General features: G+C 43.8%; 1 protein-coding gene across 1 annotated transcript; it reads left to right on the top strand.

Moving 5' to 3' along the window:
* Window positions 1-3,188: 3,188 nt before the first annotated feature.
* Window positions 3,189-25,741, top strand: LOC311231101 (myosin regulatory light chain 2, ventricular/cardiac muscle isoform). The gene is made up of 6 exons (XM_084317590.1): window positions 3,189-3,275; window positions 15,215-15,290; window positions 17,505-17,609; window positions 19,051-19,129; window positions 23,622-23,670; window positions 25,604-25,741. The coding sequence occupies exons 1-6, from the start codon at window positions 3,240-3,242 to the stop codon at window positions 25,706-25,708; spliced, it is 450 nt and encodes a 149-aa protein (XP_084173716.1). The 5' UTR covers window positions 3,189-3,239; the 3' UTR covers window positions 25,709-25,741.
* The last annotated feature ends 1,164 nt before the right edge of the window (window positions 25,742-26,905 follow it).

Here is a 26,905-nt window from a genome sequence, read left to right as displayed (position 1 = left end):
TTATTTTCTATTTATACTTTAGGAGTACTTGGCTACGCAGCCCACTGTAAAGCACTTTGGTTGACAAGTGTCATGTTTAAATGTCCTATATAAATACAGTTGACTGATTGATTGACTGTGGTCTGTGACGGGAGGATGGATTAAACCTTCTTTCACAGGAAACCCCAGATGATATTCCTGTGACCCCCAACATTTAAATGGCATGAAAGCTTTGTGTCTTCACATTGTAAGGCTTCTGATATTTACTTTAGTAATATAATGCCAAAACATCTAATTATAGGCAAGCATGCATGGCTTTCACCATAAATTATATATTTATGTACCATTTTACTGTAGTTTGTTTAGGGAGTTTTTTCAAGGGCCCCCGTGCTCCCAGCAGGGGACCCAGGTCTGCATCAGAGCCTGGATCAGACTGCAAGGTGCTGTACCCTTTAGCCTGCTGCCCAAATATTATAAACCACTGTTATTCCACTCTGAGACTACTGTCAACAGTGTACAACCTGGGGGCCAGTAGCTACTAGAGAGGGGTATGTGTGTTTCTGTCTGTGTGTGTGCTATACTGTTCTATCAAGTGTGTGTGTGTGTGTGTGTGTGTGTGTGGCTTACCTGCCACTTCCTTAAGAGGGAATGGTTTATAAATATCGCCCAGTGGAGCCGGGGGTGCAGGGGCTACATAAAGGCTGCCCGGACACTCCCTCATTGTTCACTTGCATCGTTGTTCCTCTGAGCTCCACCTGTTCCAGACATGGTAAGTCACTACGCTGTGGTCGCATCAGGACGGCCGTCGGGTTAGACTTGGTGTCTTGAAGATTAGAGGATGCTGTGCTCTTCCAGTATTTGAACGTATATATACTGTTGTTGTGGCCAGCAGAGCTCTGGAGACGGTTAACTGGATGAGATTAGATTCTAAAAGATCAACTGCCCGATGCTTTATTCTGTGCAGAAACATCCACTTCTTTGGGTGAATATCTCAGTTTGTAATTCTGAGCTATTATACAAAGATTCTTCTCAGACGATATGTTGTTCTTGACCAACTTCTAAATAGATTTTTCACGAATTACCTAGAAATGATAAATTAAGAGTATAAGGAATGTTAGATTACGTTAGTTAATGTTAGATTACAGTGTGTTCGTTAAAATGTTCGATTACAGTAAATTAATGTTAGATTACATTAGTTAATGTTAGATTACGTTAGTTAATGTTAGATTACATTAGTTAATGTTACATTACAGTACGTTAGTTAATGTTAGATTACATTAGTTAATGTTAGATTACGTTAGTTAATGTTAGATTACATTAGTTAATGTTACATTACAGTACGTTAGTTAATGTTAGATTACAGTATGTTAGTTAATGTTAGATTACATTAGTTAATGTTAGATTACGTTAGTTAATGTTAGATTACATTAGTTAATGTTAGATTACATTAGTTAATGTTAGATTACATTAGTTAATGTTACATTACAGTACGTTAGTTAATATTAGATTACATTAGTTAATGTTAGATTACGCTAGTTAATGTTACATTACAGTACGTTAGTTAATGTTAGATTACAGTACATTAGTTAATGTTAGATTATGTTAGTTAATGTTAGATTACATTAGTTAATGTTAAATTACATTAGTTAATATTAGATTACGTTAGTTAATGTTAGATTATGTTTGTTAATGTTTGATTACATTAGTTAATGCTAGATTACAGTACATTAGTTAATGTTAGATTATGTTAGTTAATGTTAGATTACATTAGTTAATGTTAGATTACATTAGTTAATGTTAGATTACGTTAGTTAATGTTAGATTACATTAGTTAATGTTAGATTACAGTATGTTAGTTAATGTTAGATTACAGTATGTTAGTTAATGTTAGATTACAGTACATTAATTAATGTTAGATTACGTTAGTTAATGTTAGATTACATTAGTTAATGTTAGATTACAGTACATTAGTTAATGTTAGATTACGTTAATTAATGTTAGATTACATTAGTTAATGTTAGATTACAGTACGTTAGTTAATGTTAGATTACGTTAGTTAATGTTAGATTACAGTACGTTAGTTAATGTTAGATTACGTTAGTTAATGTTACATTACAGTACGTTAGTTAATGTTAGATTACGTTAGTTAATGTTACATTACAGTACGTTAGTTAATGTTAGATTATGGTACGTTAGTTAATGTTAGATTACAGTACGTTAGTTAATGCTAGATTACAGTATGTTATTTAATGTTAGATTACGTTAGTTAATGTTAGATTACATTAGTTAATGTTAGATTACAGTATGTTAGTTAATGTTAGATTATGTTAGTTAATGTTAGATTACGTTAGTTAATGTTAGATTACATTAGTTAATGTTAGATTACGTTAGTTAATGTTAGATTACATTAGTTAATGTTAGATTGCTTTAGTTAATGTTAGATTACATTAGTTAATGTTAGATTACTTTAGTTAATGTTAGATTACATTAGTTCATGTTAGATTATGTTAGTTAATGTTAGATTACATTAGTTAATGTTAGATTACAGTATGTTAGTTAATGTTAGATTATGTCAATTCATGTTAGATTACATTAGTTTGTTAGATTACGTCAATTAATGTTAGATTACATTAATTCATGTTAGATTACGCTAGTTAATGTTAGATTACGTAACTTCATGTTAGATTACATTAGTTAATGTTAGATTACGTTAGTTAATGTTAGATTACGTTAGTTAATGTTAGATTACATTAGTTTATGTTAGATTACGTTAGTTCATGTTAGATTACGTTAGTTAATGTTAGATTACATTAGTTTATGTTAGATTACGTTAGTTCATGTTAGATTACGTTAGTTAATGTTAGATTACATTAGTTCATGTTAGATTACATTAGTTAATGTTTGCTGATGATTTAGTTTGACTTTGTCACAAGGCCATACGTAATTTTCTTTTTGAATGCTATTATGGTGGTAGCGTAGCTTCCGACTGCTATCTTTTAAGAAGATCTTTCAGAGAAACACAATGATACAAGCATGTCTCTGCTGAGCTACGAAAATGTGCAGGCTCTCTCTCTCTCTCTCTCTCTCTCTCTCTCTCTCTCTCTCTCTCTCTCTCTCTCTCTCTCTCTCTCTCTCTCTCTCTCATACTGTATTCTCTTCTTTACCACCTCTGCTCTTCATCACCTCTCCGTTCTTCTCGTCAAAAGGCGCCCAAGAAAGCCAAGAGGAGGACGGCGGAGGCAAATTCCAACGTCTTCTCCATGTTTGAACAAGCCCAGATCCAGGAGTTCAAGGAGGTGAGAGATTCACTATTTGGCTCTTTGTTCCGTTAACTTGCACCTTAGATTGCCAGAATCCCAGTACAACATCTTTCTTATCTACCATGTGTAGAAGGGTGGATTATCCCTACTTTATGAGAGTAGATGTGCACTGTCACCAGGTAGTGGGAACACAGCAGATTTGGGTCCGGCTGAGTCCCCGACTGTAGTGTAGGGGTATTAAAATTGGGATTTAGCAGAGGGAGCGGATGGGGCCTAGGGTTTACTAACCTAGGGGTGCTGCGCTGGTCCTTCTTGCCCTCCAGGGCGACTCACAGTAATTCCCCAAACACCCACACTTCCCCTAATACTTCCCTCACCCTCCCACACCCGGTGGCAGTAGTGATAGATGATATAATTTCTCCCCAAAGCAGTACCTTTCCTTGTTGACGAACGGAGACCTGTCCCAATGGTACATAGGCCGTGGTTAACACTTTGATCGCCATGGGTTAAATTCATAATTTACCATCCCTCGCCATCTCTATTTGTCTATGGAGAAGTTCCCCTTCTTTGCAGGGCTATAACTTTTTAAATTCTATTGCTAAATTGCCATTATTATGGCCCATTCAATGTCCTATATGTATTGTTCAGGGTGTAGCAACGTTAAACTTTTTCATTCACATATTCATACTAAAATATGGTCTAAAGTATAAGTATGTTTTTATCGTTTTCTGCAGCTTTCTTCAGAACGTGATTTATAGCCCTAAATGCATTATATTGATGATCAAATACAGTTTGGTAGGAATCTGTGCGAGATAAAAAATGTCAACTGGATGTGCTTCTAGGAGTTACTACATCTGATGATGACCGGATGGGCGGGGGATCGTTTATAATTCCGTGGGCAGCGTTAGATGATTCATCCAGAGTGGGTCATATGTTCATCATAGCAGTTTATATGGAACACGTTAGAATATAACGCTGAATCTTACCGTGGCTTCCTCGCGCCGCTGGCAGATGAGCGCGGAACAGAATTTTTTCTATTATGGGATGGAGAAATGCCCGATCCATTTCCAGGTTGTATAATAGTATATACGTCCAAATCATGTTGTTTTTTCGAGTTATTTGCACTGATCGATGTTCACTGTGTCAAGACGGAGTCTCTCTAACGATAGCGAGTGCCCGGACCACATATGGATGAGCACTACCGGTTCAAAGGGTCATTTCCGGTTGGCGATCTGCCGATCGGCCACCAGGTGGCGCTCTTGAACCGCTAGAGAGTTGAGTGGAGCTTTGCAGTGTGTCTCAGGGCTCCGGAGGGGAAATATGATTTCGATCACAGATTTTTGAAATATTGACATCAAAGACGAGTTACGGCGTCTTCGGCAGAATAAGCATGGCTAGGAATGACGTCTTAACTCGTCATCGCCGATCATAGTGTTAAGAAGGGGTTAAGCAGTAATGTACATTAATCGAAAGGAAGGGGTTAAACAATAATGCACATTAATGGACACGCACACAGTGATCCCATTTGTACGCCTCTCCTTTTATATAAATTAGAATGCAATTACTACAAGGCACAATGCATGGCACTTAGATCTTACACGTGTAGAAGGGTTAATATAATTTGCACTCGTCCGCAGGGAGAGGAGAGAGGGTACTGGCGAGCTCCGCGAGCTACTCAATGGGAATGATTATTATTATACACACGTGCGGTCTGCACGCCTTAACCACACAACACAGCCGGCATTACACAAAACAACAAACGTCGGGGCGCCCCTAGTCACTGGTGCACGTGCCAGTTCAATGTATCTATTCACTTCGCCCTTAGAGGGCATGCTCTCGAAAAGGAGAATGTTCGCCGATAAAGTTCCAGCGCTCTGAGCGCTAACAGTACCTGGCTTGAGTGTACCAACGAGTGCTGGCCTGCTCCCGCAACGAATGTCCGTGCTGCGAGATGGCCGTCGAACGGTCCCGTGGTGGTCACCTGTGATAGCAAGGGGTTGGCTGGGCGGACGTTTAGGCAGGCGACAGCTGGACTGGCTGTCGGCTAGGCGAATGCTGGAGGCGGGTGCGGTCCGGCGACGTCTGTTGCGGTGTCCTCTGCGGGGCTGGGAGACGGTGGAGCAACGTGCGAGCTAACTGTGCTACTAGGCCTATATACTTGAAGCTAAGCTTTGGGTCAGTGTGACCCCCTAGCCTTCCGCCTATACTTTACTAAAACGCAGCGTGTGCAATATCCACAGCACTCTCCGGCAGTAGAATGTCTTCTTCTTGGTTCAAACGTACCCTAAGCACTAACTGGGAAGCTAAACTATCGCATACAACGTTACTATCCCCCACCGTGGCGGGAGTCGTATTTCGTGTGTCTTTAGTACTGGGAGCTCCTGCTCCACACGTCTGCTTGCTTCAATGGAAAACGGCGAAGAGAACATCTCGTTGTCTGAGCTCCTCCTTCCGCCAGCCTCTGCCTCACCTGCCGTCACCAGCCCAACGTCGCACCAGCTCCCCCTGGCGGCAGTCCAGTGCCATGTCCCACTACTAAATGTCAATATTAGGATATGGAGAATCAGACGGGTCAGCGAGTTACACAACGTTATCATGTAGATGGATATTATCTAATACCAAGTCTGTGTTCTTGAGTGTAGTGCACAAAGGGTAGATTATGAATGATGGAAAAACTTTAAATGGAATGTATTTTACACCCAACTGTCTCTCTCTCTGTTTCACACACTCTCAAGTGGATATTTAAAGGAATACTTCACCCATTTTTATAATCATATCTGATTTGTAACACATTAGACCTTTCACCACTGGTTTGGATTTTGAGACATTGGCAGTAGACAGAAGTAGACAGACGCTAACAGAAGTAGACAGACGTTGACAGAAGTCAATGTGATTTGAAGCATACTTGAACAGGAAGGAGGGCTGCAGCGTCTTTGTGGTGTGAATCCAGTGTTTCTTTGAAGGTGCTCTTGGATGAGGGGAGCCAGTTGAAAAAAATAAGGAAGTTCCAGGCACTCTTCATGTATATAAAAAAGCTTTAATAAATCGCTTAGTTCATTATAGAACCATTAAAAAAACACCAACATGTTTCGGCCTCTCTATCGGCCTTCTTCAGGGCATCCACCGTCACACGCCCACCCGTCGCCTTAGGTCTGCAAATGCCAACCTCCTAACACCTCCCACGACTGGGGCGACAGGGCCTTTGCTGCTGCTGTCCCCTCCCTCTGGAATGCCCTCCCCAGCCATATCCGTGATGCAAACACCCTGACATCTTTTAAATCAGCCCTCAAAACTCACCTTTTCAATCTTGCTTTTGACCTCTAATTCTGTCGGTTTTATTTTATTTTGTCATGTATTATTTTTGTTCTGTTTTTTTGTTTTGCCATAGTTTTGTTTTGCCATGTAAAGCGTCTTTGAGCACCTGGAAAAGCGCTATATAAAATAGATGTATTATTATTATTATTATTATTATTATTATTATTATTATTATTATTATTATTATTATTATTATTATTATTATTATTATTATTATTATTATTATTATTATTATTATTATTATTATTATTATACAAACAAATGGGTGAACTGAGCTATATTCGAGGTGGAGGCTGTGCTAATTGCTCTATTAATAATAATAATAATAATAATAATAATAATAATAATATAATAATAATAATAATAATAATAATAATAATAATAATAATAATAATAATAATAATAATAATAATAATAATAATAATAATAATAATAATAATAATAATAATAATAATAATAATAATAATAATAATAATAATAATAATAATAATAATAATAATAATAATAATAATAATAATAATAATAATAATAATAATAATAATAAATTCAATTTGTACCGCACTTTATATTTGTGAAAATCTCAAAGTGCTACAGGAGATAAAGATAAAAAGTTAAATGAATAAAAACAATTAAAATGAATAAAACAACAATGAAATGGAAGAACATAAAAATAAAAAAATTAAATATAAAAGTAAAAGAATAATTCAGGCAAATGCCTTGTTAAAAAGAAATGTTTTTAGGCCCCTTTTAAAAACCTCAACGGACTGTGGTGCTCTCAGATGGTCGGGGAGGGCATTCCACAGCCGAGGAGCAGCTGAGCAAAAGGCCCGGTCACCCATGGTGCAGAGGTGTGTCCTGTGTATGGGTTGGAGTGTGTTTGAGTGTCCAGAGCGGAGGGAGCAGGTGGAGGTCGGGGGAGCGATAAGCTCTTTTAGATAGGAGGGGGCGTTGCTATGGATGCACTGATGGTTGAGGAGGGAGACCTTGTATTCAAACCTGGAGGAGACAGGGAGCCAGTGGAGGGAATGGAGTATGGGTGTGATGTGATCATATTTCCGCACTCTCATCAGGATCCTAGCAGCACAGTTCTGGATGTGTTGGAGCTTCTGGATGCTCTTGCTAGGGATCCCGATGAGCAGTGTGTTGCAGTAGTCAAGCCTATTGAGCTCAGGTGTGAGCACCTAGTCATCCTGAGGTCTAGCTGTCACAATTCGTGTAACGTCAGAGGTCCAACTCCGTATCTTGTAGCCATGCCCTTAACTCTGGTCCCACATCAAAGAGGCTGGCTTCCGAGGGTGGTTTGTATAGGGGGAGATGGTCAGGATGTGGTCAACAGTCTGCTCAGGGTCTCCACACTCACATGCAGCGCTGTCTGCCAGGCCCCACTTCTTTAATGATGCTTTAAAGCGACCAACCCCAGATCTTAAACGGTTCAGCAGAACCCATTGTCACAATTGTATATGCCTCTAGACTCCAGAGGTCCTCCCACATAGAGTCCAAAACTGACATAACTCTTCATATACATATACATTTTTAAACTAGAAAAGCAAAACACCAACACAAAATATTCCCATATTTACAAAAAGGAAACCATATCTATGGTATCATTAATCCCTGGATAACACATGGCTTTGAGTCTATATATCCAGCGACTCTCTAATTGGTTCAGTGCTCTCTCTCTATCCCCTCTTCGAGGATTGAGGGGGGCATGGTCGATTCCTAGAGCTGTAAAAGAAATGGAACTGTCAGCATGTTTATCCATATAATGTTTAACCATAGCATAGTCACAGTTTTGAATCTTAGAGAGAGCTCCCGTTCTACAGTCAATATACAGTGTACAGAGAGAGAGACACATTGGAAAGAAATTGAAATGCTATTTGGCCCTAAACAGAGAGTACACAGTGGCAGAATACCTGAGCACTGTGACTGAAGATCCTTGACTAGGTACAGACTCAGCGAGCACAGCCTAGCCATCGAGAAAGGCCGCCATAGGCAGACTGTGTGTGTTAGAAAGAGAGAGAGAGAGAGAGCATGTGTGTTAGAGAGAGAGCATGTATGAGAGAGATAAGCAAAGATGACCCCCTAAAGGATATTCAACTTTTAATGAAAGAACAAAACAGAAGGAAAAGATAACTTCACAAAGGCAACATGAATATACATAGATCCAAAAGGACAAAGATCAACACTTAAATCCAAAGAGAAGAGGGTCTATACCAGAGAAAACAAAGCAGCAAGGAGCCAATGGCCGACAGCTAAAGGCTAGCCAGGTAGGCTACTGACACCAGGCCACACACAGCTTTGGCCAACGGCCCAACGCTACCCAAGCTACACAAACGACCAAGACAATGAATTCACACACAGCACATGTCGTATCTCCAAATGTTGTGAAGTAACATATGTTTTGCCTGGAAAAAAACATCGTTATTAACAAAACATTCGGGAGGGGAAGGAAGGAAGAGTGGGGTAATGTCATGATTTTCATTAATCTTACCTGCACCAAGGAACGCAGGGCGAAAGGCCGCAACACAGGTCTCCACGTTGACGAAAGGCCTCTCGCTGGCGGAACAAAAATAACCCCCTGCTATTCTCACGGCTAATGTCAATGGTCGTAGCACAAGCTAACAGCTAACTCAAGGCTAACTGATAGCATCAAACGAACGTTCCCAGCCGAGCGCAGCCGGCAGCTAACGTCGTAGCTAAACAGCTAACTGGCTAACAGTTAGCTCAACCAGGCTATCGCTAACCATTAGCTAACGCAGAAGCAAGCTATGCGGCTACATACAGGTGCTGACACCAGGTCACACACCGTTAGCTACTAGTAGTACTACAACAGCTAGTCGGCCAGTTTAGCTCCAGAGAGAGAGAGAGAGAGAGAGATGTCCACGGCGGGAATAGAATAGAGTTAATAGAATAGGTTAAAAACTCACCAAACGTCCAAGAGGATGGAGACAACCGCGTGGAGTTGACGAAGTTCATCTGCCAAACGACCATCCTCTTCATCTTGGCTGTATGCGCTGTCTCTAGGTTAGCTAACGCTAGTTAGCCTTTAGCTAAGCTAGCTACTAGCCGACATCATCATGGCTATACCATGACAAGGCTCCGGCCATTTGTCCCGCTAGCGAGAGGCCTTTCGTCAACGTTCCTTGGTGACCGACCGACTGATAATGACCGACCTCTTTCTTCGTCTTGGCTGGCATAACTAAGCATAATAGTCAAAAGCTGCACGCGCGAAATAGTCAAACGCAGCTGACTCACGCCGGCGTACTACACATGATGTAAGTAAAACCACTCCCTTCGTTGAAACCAATAGTATGTCTGCTGCAGAACCCCAGAGGCTGAGCTCCAATAGTGAGTATGTCTGCAGACCCAGGAACAAGTCAGACACATTCTACAAACGTGTCTAATGTGAAATATATAAGCATATAAGCAAAACTAGATTTTAGGTCTGTGATGAAAAAGGGCCTCGCGGGAAGGGGGGCCTCGAAAAAAAATAAAAATAAATAAAAAAAAAAATTATTTTGCGAGGCCCCCCTTCCCGCGAGGCCCTGTGCGACCGCACTGCTCGCACACCCCCTGAGGCAGCCCTGCCTGCTGTGTTCTAGGAAGGGTAAAGCCCTTACATTTCACCACAATGTCACACTGTTTACAGTGGCCACACTGAAACGTTCCATTAGGGACTTTATGTAGCCATATGGTTCTTTCCTCAGCTGGTAAGTGGCTGTGTACTAGTCTGTCTCCTAGAGTAGGAGCTCTCCTAAAGGAGCGCACAGGGGGCTCTGGAAATATTTCTTTCAGAGTTTCATCACATTTGATGATGTCCCAGTTCCGTTTGATAATGTTCCGTATAGCGGGAGCCTCTGTACTGTATCTAGTGCAGAAGTACACCTGGTCATTCTTAGGGCTAGTGGTGGGCTTCCTGGTTAAAAGTGATTGGCGTTCTAGGGTGCTGGCCTTAGAGCGAGCTGAATCTTAGGGGAGTAGTTACGCTCCCTAAAGCGGGTATACATCTCTCTGCTCTGAGTTAGTGAAGTTTGCAGGCGACACAGTGGTGGTGGGGCTGATCTCTGACAACGACGAGAAGGCCTACCGGGAGGAGGTTGATGTACTGGCACGCTGGTGTCAGGACAACAGCCTGCTCCTGAACATTGGTAAAACCAAGGAGCTGATCGTGGATTTTAGGAGAACACAGCAGGGGACACACACACCACTGTGGATAAACCGTGGACAGGGTGAGCAGCTTTAAGTACCTGGGGGTCCACATCTCAGAAGACCTGACATGGACAACACACATAGACTCAGTCGTAAAGAAGGCGAAGCAGCGCCTCTACCACCTGAGACAGTTAAGGAAGTTCAGAGTATCGGGGAAGATACTCCATTCCTTCTACTCCGGAGCTGTAGAGAGCATCTTGACTGGAAACATCACTGCCTGGTATGGAAACAGCACGGCACAGGACAGGAAGGCCCTACAGAGAGTAGTGCGCTCAGCTGAGCGTACTATTGGTATTGCACTACCACCCCTGCAGGTCTTATATAACAAGAGGTGCAAATCCAGAGCCTGCAGAATAATGAAAGACCCTCACCACCCCAACAACAGCCTGTTCAAGCTGCTGCGGTCAGGCCAACACCTGCGCACACCAGCAACTAGGACAGAGAGACTTCGGCTCAGCTTCTTCCCCCAGGACATCAGAGTCTTTAACACTGAACTCTCCACACACAAGCACACATGAGCACACACACAACACACACACTGTATACGCTCACACACTAACAGCCACTTTAACATGAGCACACACACACTCATGCTGCACACGCTCACACTCAGGTCACTTTACACAATGAAAAGGTCACTTTAAAAAAAAGAACAGGAGTGGTTCTTGTATAGTAAATAGATGGATATAGCAAGATAGCATAAAGATATATAGTATAACTGTAGATTGTATAGTAGTGTACATAAGAGCCAGTGCCTCATCCGTAGCTAACATTGTATTGCACTATCGCAGGACCTAAACTTTATGCTCTCAGCGCTCTGAGGTCTGACAACATGCTCTCCTCTCAGCGCTCTGAGGTCTGACAACATGCTCTCCTCTCAGCGCTCTGAGGTCTGACAACATGCTCTCCTCTCAGCGCTCTGACAACATGCTCTCCTCTCAGCGCTCTGAGGTCTGACAACATGCTCTCCTCTCAGCGCTCTGAGGTCTGACAACATGCTCTCCTCTCAGCGCTCTGAGGTCTGACAACATGCTTACCTCTCAGCACTCTGAGGTCTGACAACATGCTCTCCTCTCAGCGCTCTGAGGTCTGACAACATGCTCTCCTCTCAGCGCTCTGAGGTCTGACAACATGCTCTCCTCTCAGCGCTCTGAGGTCTGACAACATGCTCTCCTCTCAGCACTCTGAGGTCTGACAACATGCTCTCCTCTCAGCGCTCTGAGGTCTGACAACATGCTCTCCTCTCAGCACTCTGAGGTCTGACAACATGCTCTCCTCTCAGCACTCTGAGGTCTGACAACATGCTCTCCTCTCAGCACTCTGAGGTCTGACAACATGCTCTCCTCTCAGCGCTCTGAGGTCTGACAACATGCTCTCCTCTCAGCGCTCTGACAACATGCTCTCCTCTCAGCACTCTGACAACATGCTCTCCTCTCAGCGCTCTGACAACATGCTCTCCTCTCAGCACTCTGACAACATCCTCTCAGCACTCTGAGGTCTGACAACATGCTCTCCTCTCAGCACTCTGAGGTCTGACAACATGCTCTCCTCTCAGCGCTCTGACAACATCCTCTCAGCACTCTGAGGTCTGACAACATGCTCTCCTCTCAGCACTCTGAGGTCTGACAACATGCTCTCCTCTCAGCACTCTGACAACATGCTCTCCTCTCAGCGCTCTGAGGTCTGACAACATGCTCTCCTCTCAGCGCTCTGACAACATGCTCTCCTCTCAGCACTCTGAGGTCTGACAACATGCTCTCCTCTCAGCGCTCTGAGGTCTGACAACATGCTCTCCTCTCAGCGCTCTGACAACATGCTCTCCTCTCAGCGCTCTGAGGTCTGACAACATGCTCTCCTCTCAGCGCTCTGAGGTCTGACAACATGCTCTCCTCTCAGCGCTCTGAGGTCTGACAACATGCTCTCCTCTCAGCACTCTGAGGTCTGACAACATGCTCTCCTCTCAGCGCTCTGAGGTCTGACAACATGCTCTCCTCTCAGCACTCTGAGGTCTGACAACATGCTCTCCTCTCAGCGCTCTGACAACAGGCTTACCTCTCAGCGCTCTGAGGTCTGACAACATGCTCTCCTCTCAGCGCTCTGACAACATGCTCTCCTCTCAGCGCTCTGAGGTCTGACAACATGCTCTCCTCTCAGCGCTCTGAGGTCTGACAACATGCTCTCCTCTCAGCGCTCTGACAACATGCTCTCCTCTCAGCGCTCTGAGGTCTGACAACATGCTCTCCTCTCAGCGCTCTGACAACATGCTCTCCTCTCAGCGCTGTGGAGAATGTGATCAAGTGTACCGCTTCCATTGAAACGCACCAGAAGAAGAAGCCGGTACTGAAGATACGGGCAGGCTACCCGCTGGACACTCAGCACCACTGTTTCACAACAAGGACCTCAGTCATTTCTCCTTCTAAACACAAACAAAGATGGACTGAAATGACTCCGTTTGTAACTAATCAGATCCTTCCTCCATGCCTCCCTCTCTCTCCCTCTCTCTCTCTCTCTCTCTCTCTCTCTCTTCTCCCTCTCCGTCTTTCCATCTTCCATTGTTCATATTGTCCCAGTATGTGCACCTGTCTGCCCTATGTCCCCGTCATGAATGCTGGGCTTACGATGGCATGACATCCAGGCTTGTCATCAGCGATTAGGGCAGCAGATCTACCGCCGGTGCCCTGGATGCTCCGCGTGTCCCGGATGCCTCTGTCCTGAAACCCCTGGGGACCGGGCCGCCCGGGGCGGGTTATAAATACCGCGCGGCTCTCGTTTAAACAGCATGGATCACACAGAGCTAGTGAATCTAAACGCGTGTGCCGGGCCGCGGTGGGAAACAAAGGCATTCATTACCAAGAAAACACACCGCTGATTTATTATACTGACATTCTCACACATATCCCCAAACTATAAACTGTAAACTATAAACTGTCTTTTACAAATTCATTTGGTTCGAAAGTTAAAGAGTGACATAGAGTGACATAACTCTTTAACTCAATAAATCCCAAACCACATTAATTTGTACAAGACCGTCAGAGGTGAGCATGATACTCATTATAAAGTAATCCATTAATTAATATTAATAAAGTAAGAGTAGAAACAACCTGAGAACAATAGAGCTACTCTGGTTAAAGTAAAAGTCCCCCATTCAGTTGAAACAGTTGTTGATTTTGAATGTACTTAACCACACAAAGACCACCTTCCTGTCATTGATGTTTAACTCCTTTGAATGTACTTAACAAAGACCACCTTCCTGTCATTGATGTTTAACTCCTTTGCTTTTGAAAAGACATGAGCTCCCCTGAAAACATTGTTTGTGAAATTTTGGTTCGATATTTAATTTAATTTCAAACATTTATTTAAACTTGAAAGGCAACTGAGGTTTCCCTCATTTACAGTCACGCCGAGTGTACATACAGAAATAAGCATAAAAGCATATAAATCACACAGCATAACAAAAAGACAACAAGGTGAGACAAAAAGCAAGGATAACAAATAATTTAAAACACGTACAACTTGATTGACAAAGGTTGGAGATCAAGGTTTTAAACTCTGCAACAGAGGGGAGAATCTCAAGCTTTAAGGACTGTTGGAGTTCATTCCATGAGCTAGAGGGGCATCATAGCAAAATGCAGATTTACCCTGTTCTGAGCAACCTCACTGTCACTAGAACGGGTTCCATAGGTTCCAAAATTCCATTCCAATAATGGTGTGAGGTAGCTTACCAATAAGGGCCTTAAAAATGAACACATACCAGTGTTTGCTTTATTGATAATGGGTGAATATAAATTTGTATAATGGTTGAGTGTACATGGTCCTCGCAAATAATTGAAAATCTTAGAAATAGCACATTTGAAGTTGAACTTTGAAAGTACAGAATTTTCATTGACGTCACATCTTGTATGTGACACCTTTTTGTTAGGGTTCTGGTACATGTGGGAGGATATTAGCCCACCTTTAAGATCCGGTACATGTAGGAGGATATTAGCCCACCTTTAAGATCCGGTACATGTAGGAGGATATTAGCCCACCTTTAAGATCCGGTACATGTAGGAGGAGGATATTAGCCCACCTTTAAGATCCGGTACAGTAACACATATTACAGTTAAGTACATGTGCCTCAAAACTGCACTAAATGTTATATATTGTTGTATGAATGTTTGTGTTCCACCTCTGGCCATGTGTGATTGGATATATTTGCATTCCAAATGAAATCAGTATTTCATATGGTTAGAGTTGAGACACACACAAACAGAGAAAGAGATGGGTGGATGGATTGATTGATTGATTGGTTGATTGATTGATTGATTGATTGATTGATTGATTGATTGAATGATTGATTGATTGATTGATTGATTGATTGATTGATTGATTGATTGATTGATTGATTGATTGATTGATTGATTGATTGATTGATTGATTGACATGTTCATGTTATTGTGTGTTGATCTCAGGCGTTTACCATCATGGACCAGAACAGAGACGGCTTCATTGACAAGAACGACCTGAGGGACACCTTCGCTGCCCTGGGTGTGTTGTCATCATCATGACATCATCATCAAAGTCAAAGTCAGCTTTATTGTCCTTCTCAAAATGTGCGAGACATACAGAGAAATTAAATTGCGTTTCCCCCTTCCCACGGTGTATATAAAAAAAGATCTAATATAAATAAACATAAAGTGACATATAGGACACTATAAACATAAGTAACATATCGGACATGATGTACATACACTATACAGGACTATATATACAGTATAAACAGTGGCTAAAAAAAGAATGTATGATTGAAATAAATATAGAAGGTAAAGGAACTTAGTGCAAATATTTTTTTTTAGCAGCAGTGGTACATAGTAAGTATAACTAATAAATAATGGCAGTATAATACAATAATGGCAGTAAAGTAAAGTGGCAGTGAGATGATAGATATGGCAGTAAGCTAATATAATGTAAACTAAAATAATGGCAGTAAAGTAAAGTGGCAGTGAGTTTGTGAAGTGACAGTGTGTGTCTGTGTATCAGGCAGCCCAGGTTCTGTGGTGGCAGAGAGTAATGACATCATTACATAGTCTATGTGAGTTGTCATCATGTCAATGATGTCTTCATCACATCACCTGTGTTCAGACAAGCAAGTAGATGCAAATGTACTATCTCGGAAAATAGAGGACTTGCACAGCATGTTTGTGTAGTTCTCTTTCTTCCAACATAGCAACCATTGTTTTGTACATGGCAATGGAAGAACAATGGTTGCTATATGTCAACATATATCAAAATATATCAACAAAAACATAATAATTTGGTGACTTATCACTGGATCTTGTAAACAAGTCATAGCACAACAGCTAGGCTAGCTGATTCATGTCCGCAAGTGCTATGACTTCCTCAGAATCAGTGTTCAATTGTTAGAGAGGCCTACCGATAACAAAAAGGTTGCTGGTTCAATTCCCCACACCAACAGGAGAGCTGGCAACTGATGATATTTCTATGGTTCTAACACGCTGAACGCTCTGACTGGTGGTGGCAGCCTCTTAGACAGGAAGCTGTCTGATAATTAGACAGGAAGCTGTGCTGATAGAGGCAGCCTCTTAGACAGGAAGCTGTGCTGATGGAGGCAGCCTCTTACACAGGAAGCTGTGCTGATGGAGGCAGCCTCTTACACAGGAAGATGGGCTGGGTGTGGCAGCCTCTTACACAGGAAGCTGTGCTGATGGAGGCAGCCTTTTAGACAGGAAGCTGGGCTGATGGAGGCAGCCTCTTAGACAGGAAGCTGGGCTGGGTGTGGCAGCCTCTTAGACAGGAAGCTGGGCTGATGGAGGCAGCCTCTTAGACAGGAAGCTGGGCTGGGTGTGGCAGCCTCTTAGACAGAAAGCTGGGCTGATGGAGGCAGCCTCTTAGACAGGAAGCTGGGCTGGGTGTGGCAGCCTCTTAGACAGAAAGCTGGGCTGATGGAGGCAGCCTCTTAGACAGGAAGCTGGGCTGGGTGTGGCAGCCTCTTAGACAGGAAGCTGGGCTGATGGAGGCAGCCTCTTAGACAGGAAGCTGTGCTGATGGAGGCAGCCTCTTACACAGGAAGCTGGGCTGATGGAGGCAGCCTCTTAGACAGGAGGCTGAGGGTCTGTATACTCATCTTATTCTTTGCCGTCAAACTATGACGCTGCTGTCTAATGTCTCACTGTCCTCACTGTCCTCACCGTCGTTGCCGCTAATGAAGTTCCTGGTTTGTAGACGTTGTAGATAAGGCATTATATAGGCACAGGGGGTGTGGTTTAACACTTTACTGTACCATCCCAGGTATATGATTGGCTGTCTGTAAGGTAGACAAAATGTTCAGTACCAATGCTGGTTGGAACGCCCATAATGCAAGATTTGAAGCTGCGCACTAACAACATATATACATAATTTGTTTTTAATTATACTGTAAGCTTCCTGTTTTGGAAAAGGACGTGTCATGGTTTTTGAAGGCTAAAGCACTTGTATTGTATGGGAGTCTGGTGAGAGGATACAGCATAGTGCTAACGTGAAATAATGACCTGTAGGCTACTAGTCAACAGACACAGTTTAAACAAGGCATAAAACATATAAGTAAAAAATAAAAGTGTTTGTGCAAGGTAGGCTATAGGCCTATAGCGTTACATGAATTGATGCATTGTAGTAGAGCATGTTGTGTATAGCATGTGTGAATCAGAAACAGAGTATCCTGTAGATCCTACAGTGCAGCTATAATCTTAGCTCACTGTGTTCCAGGTCGTTTGAATGTGAAGCAGGAGGAGATTGACGAGATGCTGAAGGAGGCTCCTGGTCCCATCAACTTCACCGTCTTCCTCACCATGTTTGGAGAGAAGCTAAAAGGTGAGGATCGGGACAAAATGGATGACGGGAATTAGGAATGAACTCACTGCTGTGAGCTGGTCAATGCCAAATAATATGAATAGACTATAAGCCTGCTTTGTAATAATAGTAGCAGTAGCAGAATAAATTATGTAGCAGCAGTAGTAGTAATAGTAGCAGCAGTAGTAGTAGTAATAGTAATAGTAGTAGTAGTAGTAGTAGTAGTACAACTACTAACCAACAAACAAGATTCTTGTACCGGATCTCCTCTCTGGAAAACAAGAATACCCTGAAGACTCTAGCAGGAGCACTCATTCAAGGGTACTACGACTATGCTTGCACCTCATGGTACCAAAGCACCTCAAAGGCACTAAAAACAAGATTACAAACATCACAAAACAAACTGGTCAGACTACTGCTTGGCCTTACTCCTAAAACCCACCTCACCCCTGCCCATTTTGACAACCTAGGATGGCTTAGAGTAGACAACAGAGTACAGCAACTTGCAATGGGCCTGGTCTACAATATACACTACACCACTAAGGTACCCATGTACATGTCGAGGTACTTCCCAAAGGTCAGTGAATACCACGACCACAACACCAGAGGGAGTTCCACAAATCATGTGCAACCAAGATTCGGCACAAACAAGGGATTAAACATGTTTCGCAATTATGCAACATCAATGTGGAATGCCCTACCCACAGCCGTAATTATTTTTTTTATCCCTACCCACCTTCAAAACCGCTCTAAAAGAGCACCTACGGGAGGCTGCAATTCGAAACTGGCCCCTGTAAACATCCGAACTCCGTCCCACCCACCCACCCCCTCCTAATGTACATTTCCCTACCCCTCGTATGTATATATGTGAAGGTTCGGTGTGGAGGGTAGATGAGGAGACCCCAAATGCAGAACAAGATCAGAGAGAGTAGAGGCAGAGACGACGGAATGAAAGTGACCGGGCTTTTACTATAACAGTTGCAAACAAGGATACACATTGAAACGGTTACAAACAAAAGCGAACTGTAAAACCCGGAAATAAAACTCAGCAGTGCTGGAAAAATGTGGACTAGGGATAAGGAACAGGCTCACAGGGAAACACAGGAGCGAACAGAGTGAGTGACCGAACACAAGGTTGCAAAACAAAACAATGACAATGGCGCGACAAGGAATGTGAGAAACGGGCAGGTAGAAATACTGCCCGTGATTACTAATGAGTGCCAGCTGGTTTAAGGCCAGGCATGGCCAAGACTGGTGAACACAAAGCATTAGCAAAAAGAAATCTCACCCTATAAACAAAAGCATGTCTGTCTGTCTTGTGTGTAGGTGATAATATAGTGACTGTAAGCACTATGTGAATGTGTGTAGGTGATAATATAGTGACTGTAAGCACTATGTGGATGTGTGTAGGTGATAATATAGTGACTGTAAGCACTACTGTATGTGAATGTGTGTACTGTAGGTGCGGACCCCGAGGAGACCATCCTCAACGCGTTCAAAGTCTTCGACCCAGAAGGAAAAGGATCACTGAGGAAGGACTAGTAAGTAGTAACCTAAGTAACCTTACAACAGACTCTACTTCCACTTTAAACTAACTCCACTTTAGACTAACTCTACATTAAACTACCAGATGGCGCGACCCAAGTCAGTCGCCGTGGGTTTTGCTCATTATTATGTTTGTTTTTACTACTTTTTTTATCGAAACATCACTGGCGGGGACGTCATACGACCGCCAGTCACTTATTGACCTAAACTCCGGACTCAAAGAGGAGTTTAGAGACACTTTATCATGCCAAGAATGGCCAACGGAGATCAGAAAGGACAAAGAAAACGCGGGAGACAGAGACGGCCGCAGGACAAAGAAGAAACACAGAGGGAAGAGGAGCGGGATCAGATTAAGACTAAGAAGATCTGCTTACCGTCCGGCTATTCCATCTATCTTCCTGGCGAATGCACGTTCGCTAGACTCAGTGGTTCCCAAAGTTGGGGTCGCGACCCAAAGGTGGGCCGCGAGCAGCCACGGATGGGCCGCGAGATGATTTAAAAAAAAATAAAAAAAAATAAAAAAAAATAAAAAAAACACAGTTTTTTTTTTTTTATAATTTTTTATTTTTTTATTTAATTTTTTTTTGTCAGGCCACTGAACTTAGAAGCAGGCCAGGACAGTGTTTCTAGTTGTATTCTAAAATTCTATTCTATTGTATTCTAAAATGTGACTATATGGTTTTATATTAACTTAATAAATAAACAAAAACAAAAAATCTACTTATTTCAACGAACATTTCAAACTAAATAACAGATTATGCACATAAAACGCTGAAAACAACCGAAGCAACAATAGTATTTTAATGAGGCTATTATTATTATCATTATTATTTTGCAACAAGTTAGCCCATATAAATGAATAACTAACTTGAACTAACTTAATAGGATTGAAGTGATATTTGGCTTAAAAAATCGGTCGCCTGACAAAAAAAAAAAAAAAAAAAGCCAGACGATGTGCATTGGGCCGCGGCTCTCTGACGCCTTATTTTCTGGGCCCCGGCCTGAAAAGTTTGGGAACCCCTGCGCTAGAGAGTAAGATGGATGATTTGAGCACGGGTCCGATTCCAGCGAGAGATGAAGGACTGCAATATCCTGTGTTTCACGGAGACCGGGCTGAAACCAGTGACTCCTGATCACAGCATCTCTCCCTCCAACTCCTTCACCATCTTCAGAGCGGACCGTACAGAGGCCTCCGGGAAGAGCATCGGCGGGGGTCTCTGCCTTATGACCAACAACGGCTGGACTAGCCCCGGGGAAGTGCAGATACTCTCCCGTTCATGCTCCGCCGACATGGAACACCTCTCGATCCAATGTCGCCCCTTCCATCTTCCACGTGAGTTCACTGCGGTAATCATGACTGCAGTGTACATTCCCCCCCAGGCGAACGTCGGCAGGGCGCTAGCGGAACTACACGACCATCTGAACACACACCAGATCAAGCATCCAGACGCGGCCATGATTGTGGCCGGGGATTTCAATCAGGCGAATCTGAAAAAAGTCATGCCATCTTTCTTTCAGCACATCGTCTGCTCCACAAGAGGAGGAAATACACTCGACCACTGTTACACCCCGTTCAGAGCCGGATACAAGGCTGTACCGGCTCCACCATTAGCGGGAGCGACGAACACGTCGGATCATGCCGCCATCTTGTTGGTCCCCGCTTACAAACATAGATCACGTGACGCCGTCGTGTCACGTGAGGTAAAAAGATGGACCGACCAATCAAAGGCCACGCTTTAGGACGCACTCGATGACGTCGACTGGGGAATGTTCGAGAGAAGCACCAGTGACGTCAGCGAGTACACAGACACTGTGGTGTCCTTCATAACAACACTCGCTGACAGTATTGTCCCCACAAAAAAGGCGAGGGTGTTCCCGAACCAGAAACCATGGGTGGACAGTACTATCAGAGCAGCTCTGAACTCTCGCACCACTGCTTATAACCTTGGCAGAGAGTCAGGAAACATGGAAGAGTACAAGACAACAGTCTACACTCTGCGCAAGGCTGTTAAACTTGCTAAGAGGACGTATGCCGACAAGATGGAGGCACAAATGGCACAGAATGACACAAGAGGCTTATGGCAGGGACTGAGGACTATAACTGACTACAAAGTCAGCGCCCCCTCAATGGGGAGCGACGACGCCTCCCTTGCGGACCAGCTCAACACCTTCTACGCGCGGTTTGGTGCAAACAGTGGCGCTGCTAGCTCAACGGCTAGTGACGTCACTGGTGCGCCGGCTGTTGTGGAGGGGGGGGGGCATCCGCGGGGGGGCGGGGACGCTCTCTCATTGACGGTACACAGTGTGAGAAGAGCATTTATGCAGGTGAACACCAGGAAGGCGGCTGGCCCAGATGGAATAACAGGACGCATACTTAGGTCCTGTGCTAACCAGCTAGCCCCTGTGTTCACCACCATATTTAATCGATCCCTGAAGGAGTCAGTGGTCCCTGCCTGCTTCAAGATGTCTACCATTATCCCGGTACCAAAGAAACCCTCCCCAGCAGGTCTCAATGACTACAGACCGGTGGCACTCACCTCTGTGGCCATGAAATGTTTCGAGAGGCTGGTCAAGGATCACATTTGTGCCTCCCTCCCCAGTGATATGGACCCTATGCAATTTGCATACAGGCCAAACAGGTCCACTGACGATGCGGTCTCCCAAGTACTGCACAGCACCCTCTCTCACCTGAGACTGTTGTTCATTGACTACAGCTCAGCGTTCAACACCATAGTCCCCACCAGACTGGTGGACAAGCTGATCGAGCTGGGTCTGAGCTCCGCTCTGAGCGCCTGGATACTGGACTTTCTGAGTGAAAGACCCCAGGCGGTCAGGGTGGGGGGTCAGACCTCCAACACCATCACCCTGAGCATCGGGTCCCCCCAGGGCTGTGTTCTGAGCCCCCTGCTGTACTCACTATACACACACGACTGTGTGGCCAAGTTCAGCTCCAACTCCATAGTGAAGTTTGCAGACGACACGATGGTGGTGGGGCTGATCTCGGACAACGACGAGAAGGCCTACCGGGAGGAGGTTGAGGTACTGGAACGCTGGTGCCAGGACAACAGCCTGCTCCTGAACATTGGTAAAACCAAGGAGCTGATCATGGATTATAGGAGAGGACAGCAGGAGACACACACACCACTGAGGATAAACGGGGCCACCGTGGACAGGGTGAGCAGCTTTAAGTACCTGGGGGTCCACATCTCAGAGGATCTGACATGGTCAACACACATAGACACAGTCGTAAAAAAGGCGAAGCAGCGCCTCTACCACCTGAGACAGTTAAGGAAGTTCAGAGTATCGGGGAAGATACTCCAGTCCTTCTACTCCGGAGCTGTAGAGAGCATCTTGACTGGAAACATCACTGCCTGGTATGGAAACAGCACGGCACAGGACAAGAAGGCCCTACAGAGAGTGGTGCGCTCTGCCGAGCGTACCACGGGTATTGCACTACCTCCCCTGCAGGTTCTATACAACAAGAGGTGCAAATCCAGAGCCTGCAGAATAATGAAAGACCCTCACCACCCCAATAACAGCCTGTTCCAGCTGCTGAGGTCAGGCAGACACCTGCGAACACCAGCTACTAGGACAGAGAGGCTTCGGCTCAGCTTCTTCCCCCAGGCCATCAGAGCCTTGAACAATGAACACTGAACTCTCCACACACAAGCACACATTAGCACACACACGACACGCACGCTGTGCACGCTCGCACACTAGCAGCCACTTTAACATGAGAAAGCACTCACTCATGCTGCACACGCCCACACTTATGGCCACAAAGGAAAGGTCACTTTAAAAATAGTATAGTAACAGTGTATTGCACTACCAAGGGACCTAGCATGTCCTTCATGCTCTGTAAATAACTATGTACAAATACCGTGATGTCCCACTATGTTACCTGTTTATTGCACAATGTTGTTTATTGGATTCCATTATATGTTGTACTACTGTATTGCACATCGTTGCGGGCAAGACCACCCGCATTTCATTGTATACTTGTATGCTGTGACAAATAAAACTCTTGACTTGACTTGACTTGACTTAACTCCACTTTAACCTAATTCCACTTGTCTTTTAGACTAACTCCACCTTAACCTAAATCCACTTTAGACTAACTCCACTTTAGAGTCACTTTAGACTAACTCCACTTTAAACGAACTCCATTTGAACCTAACTCCACTTGAACCTAACTCCACTTGAACCTAACTCCACATTAAACTAACTCCACTTGCATGGTCGATTCTGAGTCAGGTTGATTGGAAGGAGTTTTGATAGTGAGTTTGAGCTGGTATCAGTATTACTTGAGCTGGTATCAGTAGGCCTTTCAAAGGGAGACTAACCAAGTTGATTTAATTTCCTGCAATGTGTCACGTGACCTACACCAGGCACCTCATTGGCAGGCTACTGCCCCCTGTGACAGACTCACTGTTACATTTGTATCATGGGTCCAGTCATACCAAGTGACGTATTCTCCTCACTGTCCAGTGTCACACAGATGCTGACGACGCAAGCAGACCGATTCACACCAGAAGAGGTAAGCGACTGTTTAGAGCACCACTGTATTGTCACTATCGCACCACCTCGCTCTGTGTGTGGGACAAACCATGTCTGACACCTGACAACACGCTCTACACCCACATCAGATACAACTATAAGAAAATATGACACTTTACTTATAGGTCGACAGTTCACACAAAATTCTTAATAAATAATTCACCCTTATCCAGAGTGCTATCTATCCATCCAGATTGTTTCAGTGTGATTCACATAGTTTTCTGCTGTAGAGATGTCTGCCATAGAGATGTTTGCAGTAGATATATCTGCAGTAGAGATGTTTGCAGTAGAGATGTTTGCAGTAGATACCTGCAGTAGAGATACCTGCAGTAGAGATGTCTGCAGTAGAGATGTCTGCAGTAGAGATGTCTGCAGTAGAGATGTCTGCAGTAGAGATACCTGCTGTAGAGATGTTTGCAGTAGAGATGTCTGCAGTAGAGATACCTGCTGTAGAGATGTTTGCAGTAGAGATGTCTGCAGTAGAGATGTTTGCAGTAGAGATACCTGCTGTAGAGATGTTTGCAGTAGAGATGTCTGCAGTAGAGATGTCTGCAGTAGAGATACCTGCTGTAGAGATGTTTGCAGTAGAGATGTCTGCAGTAGAGATACCTGCTGTAGAGATGTTTGCAGTAGAGATGTCTGCAGTAGAGATGTTTGCAGTAGAGATACCTGCTGTAGAGATGTCTGCAGTAGAGATGTCTGCAGTAGAGATGTCTGCAGTAGAGATACCTGCAGTAGAGATGTCTGCAGTAGAGATGTCTGCAGTAGAGATACCTGCAGTAGAGATGTCTGCAGTAGAGATGTTTGCAGTAGAGATGTCTGCAGTAGAGATGTCTGCAGTAGAGATGTCTGCAGTAGAGATGTCTGCAGTAGAGATGTTTGCAGTAGAGATGTCTGCAGTAGAGATGTCTGCAGTAGAGATGTTTGCAGTAGAGATGTCTGCAGTAGAGATGTCTGCAGTAGAGATGTCTGCAGTAGAGATGTTTGCAGTAGAGATACTTGCAGTAGAGATGTTTGCAGTAGAGATGTCTGCAGTAGAGATGTTTGCAGTAGAGATACTTGCAGTAGAGATGTCTGCAGTAGAGATGTCTGCAGTAGAGATGTCTGCAGTAGAGATACTTGCAGTAGAGATGTCTGCAGTAGAGATGTCTGCAGTAGAGATGTCTGCAGTAGAGATGTCTGCAGTAGAGATGTTTGCAGTAGAGATACTTGCAGTAGAGATGTCTGCAGTAGAGATGTCTGCAGTAGAGATGTCTGCAGTAGAGATGTCTGCAGTAGAGATGTCTGCAGTAGAGACTATGTGCAGTAGAGATGTTTGCAGTATAGATACCTGCAGTAGAGATGTCTGCAGTAGAGACTATGTGCAGTAGAGATGTTTGCAGTATAGATACCTGCAGTAGAGATGTCTGCAGTAGAGATTATGTGCAGTAGAGATATGTGCAGTAGAGATATATTTGCCATCACTCCAATACAATGGAGCTGAATGGCACACTGCCATTAGCAGTGAAGTTATAAAGATACAAGTTTATTTTATTGCATTTGTAACATCATGGCTGGACTCCATATCATAAAGGAACATACCAACATTATGGGAAATGTTCTTACCGTCTTCTCCAGAGTCAGACAAGAGGATACCAGTTTCCTCTCTGTGCGTTCAGTAGAAAGCTATCCGGCTGCAAGCTAGCCTAGCTTAGCACAAATGAATGGAAGCGAATACGGACCAACTAGCCTAGCTGTTGGCCAAAAACACCTCTCCTGGTGTTTTAAGCTATAGGCAAGTGGTCCGTATCCATTTCCATTCATTTGTGCTGAGCTAGGCTAGCTTACACTGACCTGTTGACCTAACCCTAACCTGTTGTTGTAGCCTACAGCACATTCTATCTGACCTGGAAACCCTGTGTGTTTTTGGTTAGATGGAGCAGATGTTCACCGCCTTTCCCCCAGACGTGTCAGGAAACCTAGATTACAAGAACCTGGTCCACATCATCACCCACGGAGAGGAGAAGGACCAGGAGTAGCACCTGGTCCACATCATCACCCACGGAGAGGAGAAGGACCAGGAGTAGCACCTGGTCCACATCATCACCCACGGAGAGGAGAAGGACCAGGAGTAGCACCTGGTCCACATCATCACCCACGGAGAGGAGAAGGACCAGGAGTAGCACCTGGTCCACATCATCACCCACGGAGAGGAGAAGGACCAGGAGTAGCACCTGGTCCACATCATCACCCACGGAGAGGAGAAGGACCAGGAGTAGCACCTGGTCCACATCATCACCCACGGAGAGGAGAAGGACCAGGAGTAGCACCTGGTCCACATCATCACCCACGGAGAGGAGAAGGACCAGGAGTAGCACAGCGAGACCAGCATGTTGCACCATCTCTTGACGAGGAGACACAGACTATCATTCACTCACTCAGCCACTCAGTCGGTCACGTCGTCACGGAACGCCTCCATCAGCCACACGGAAAAAGAGGAAGAAGAGTAACATGTCCCTCTCCCTTCCAGAAGACTTGGACAATTATTAGCATCGACATAGTGATATATCATGTGCCCGTCATGTTTTCACACTTTTGATTCCTTTGTACTTCTTATGCCCACACCCCTTGTACAATAAACGTAAAGCGACTTGTGTTCAATATCTGCATGTTCCCTCTAATAAAGCTTTTTAAAGATTGTAAGACAGTCCAGACACCGTTCTTCCTGGAAGATGAGGGATCAGTGTAGATCATACATTTACCATGGAACTGGTTTCAGTTATTCACCTTTCCAGATGGAAAGCATTGATCGTTTGTCACCAGTAGATGTCGCAAAAAATAAACAGAAATTTGGATCTTGTGGATTTACACTTTAATGTTAAATAATGTTCAAACTAAATATATATTCCTTGTGTAAAATGTATTTCACATAGGATGAAAGGAATGTTTTAGTTAAAGTTAGTTTAAGGTGGAGTTAGACTAATGTGGAGTTAGTCTAAAGTGGAGTTAGTTTAAAGTGGAGTTAGTCTAAAGTGGAGTTAGTCTAAAGTGGAGTTAGTCTAAAGTGGAGTTAGGTTAAAGTGGAGTTAGTCTAAAGTGGAGTTAGTCTAAAGTGGAGTTAGGTTAAAGTGGAGTTAGGTTAAAGTGCAGTTAGTCTAAAGTGGAGTTAGGTTAAAGTGGAGTTAGGTTAAAGTGGAGTTAGTCTAAAGTGGAGTTAGTCTAAAGTGGAGTTAGTC

This window comes from Notolepis coatsorum, assembly GCF_963971535.1.
Source record: "Notolepis coatsorum genome assembly, chromosome: 6".
Taxonomy (NCBI): Eukaryota; Metazoa; Chordata; class Actinopteri; order Aulopiformes; family Paralepididae; genus Notolepis; species Notolepis coatsorum.
Note: the sequence above shows the minus strand (reverse complement) of the source record. Positions and strands in the feature narration are given on the sequence as shown.

What these genes read in the sequence shown, in the direction of transcription:
- LOC311231101 (XM_084317590.1), top strand. Translation starts at nt 3,240, where the DNA reads ATGTTTGAACAAGCCCAGATCCAGGAGTTCAAGGAG. An exon ending in AGATCCAGGAGTTCAAGGAG is followed by an intron (nt 3,276 to 15,214) that starts GTGAGAGATTCA and finishes TGTTGATCTCAG; the next exon opens with GCGTTTACCATCATGGACCA. An exon ending in GGACACCTTCGCTGCCCTGG is followed by an intron (nt 15,291 to 17,504) that starts GTGTGTTGTCAT and finishes ACTGTGTTCCAG; the next exon opens with GTCGTTTGAATGTGAAGCAG.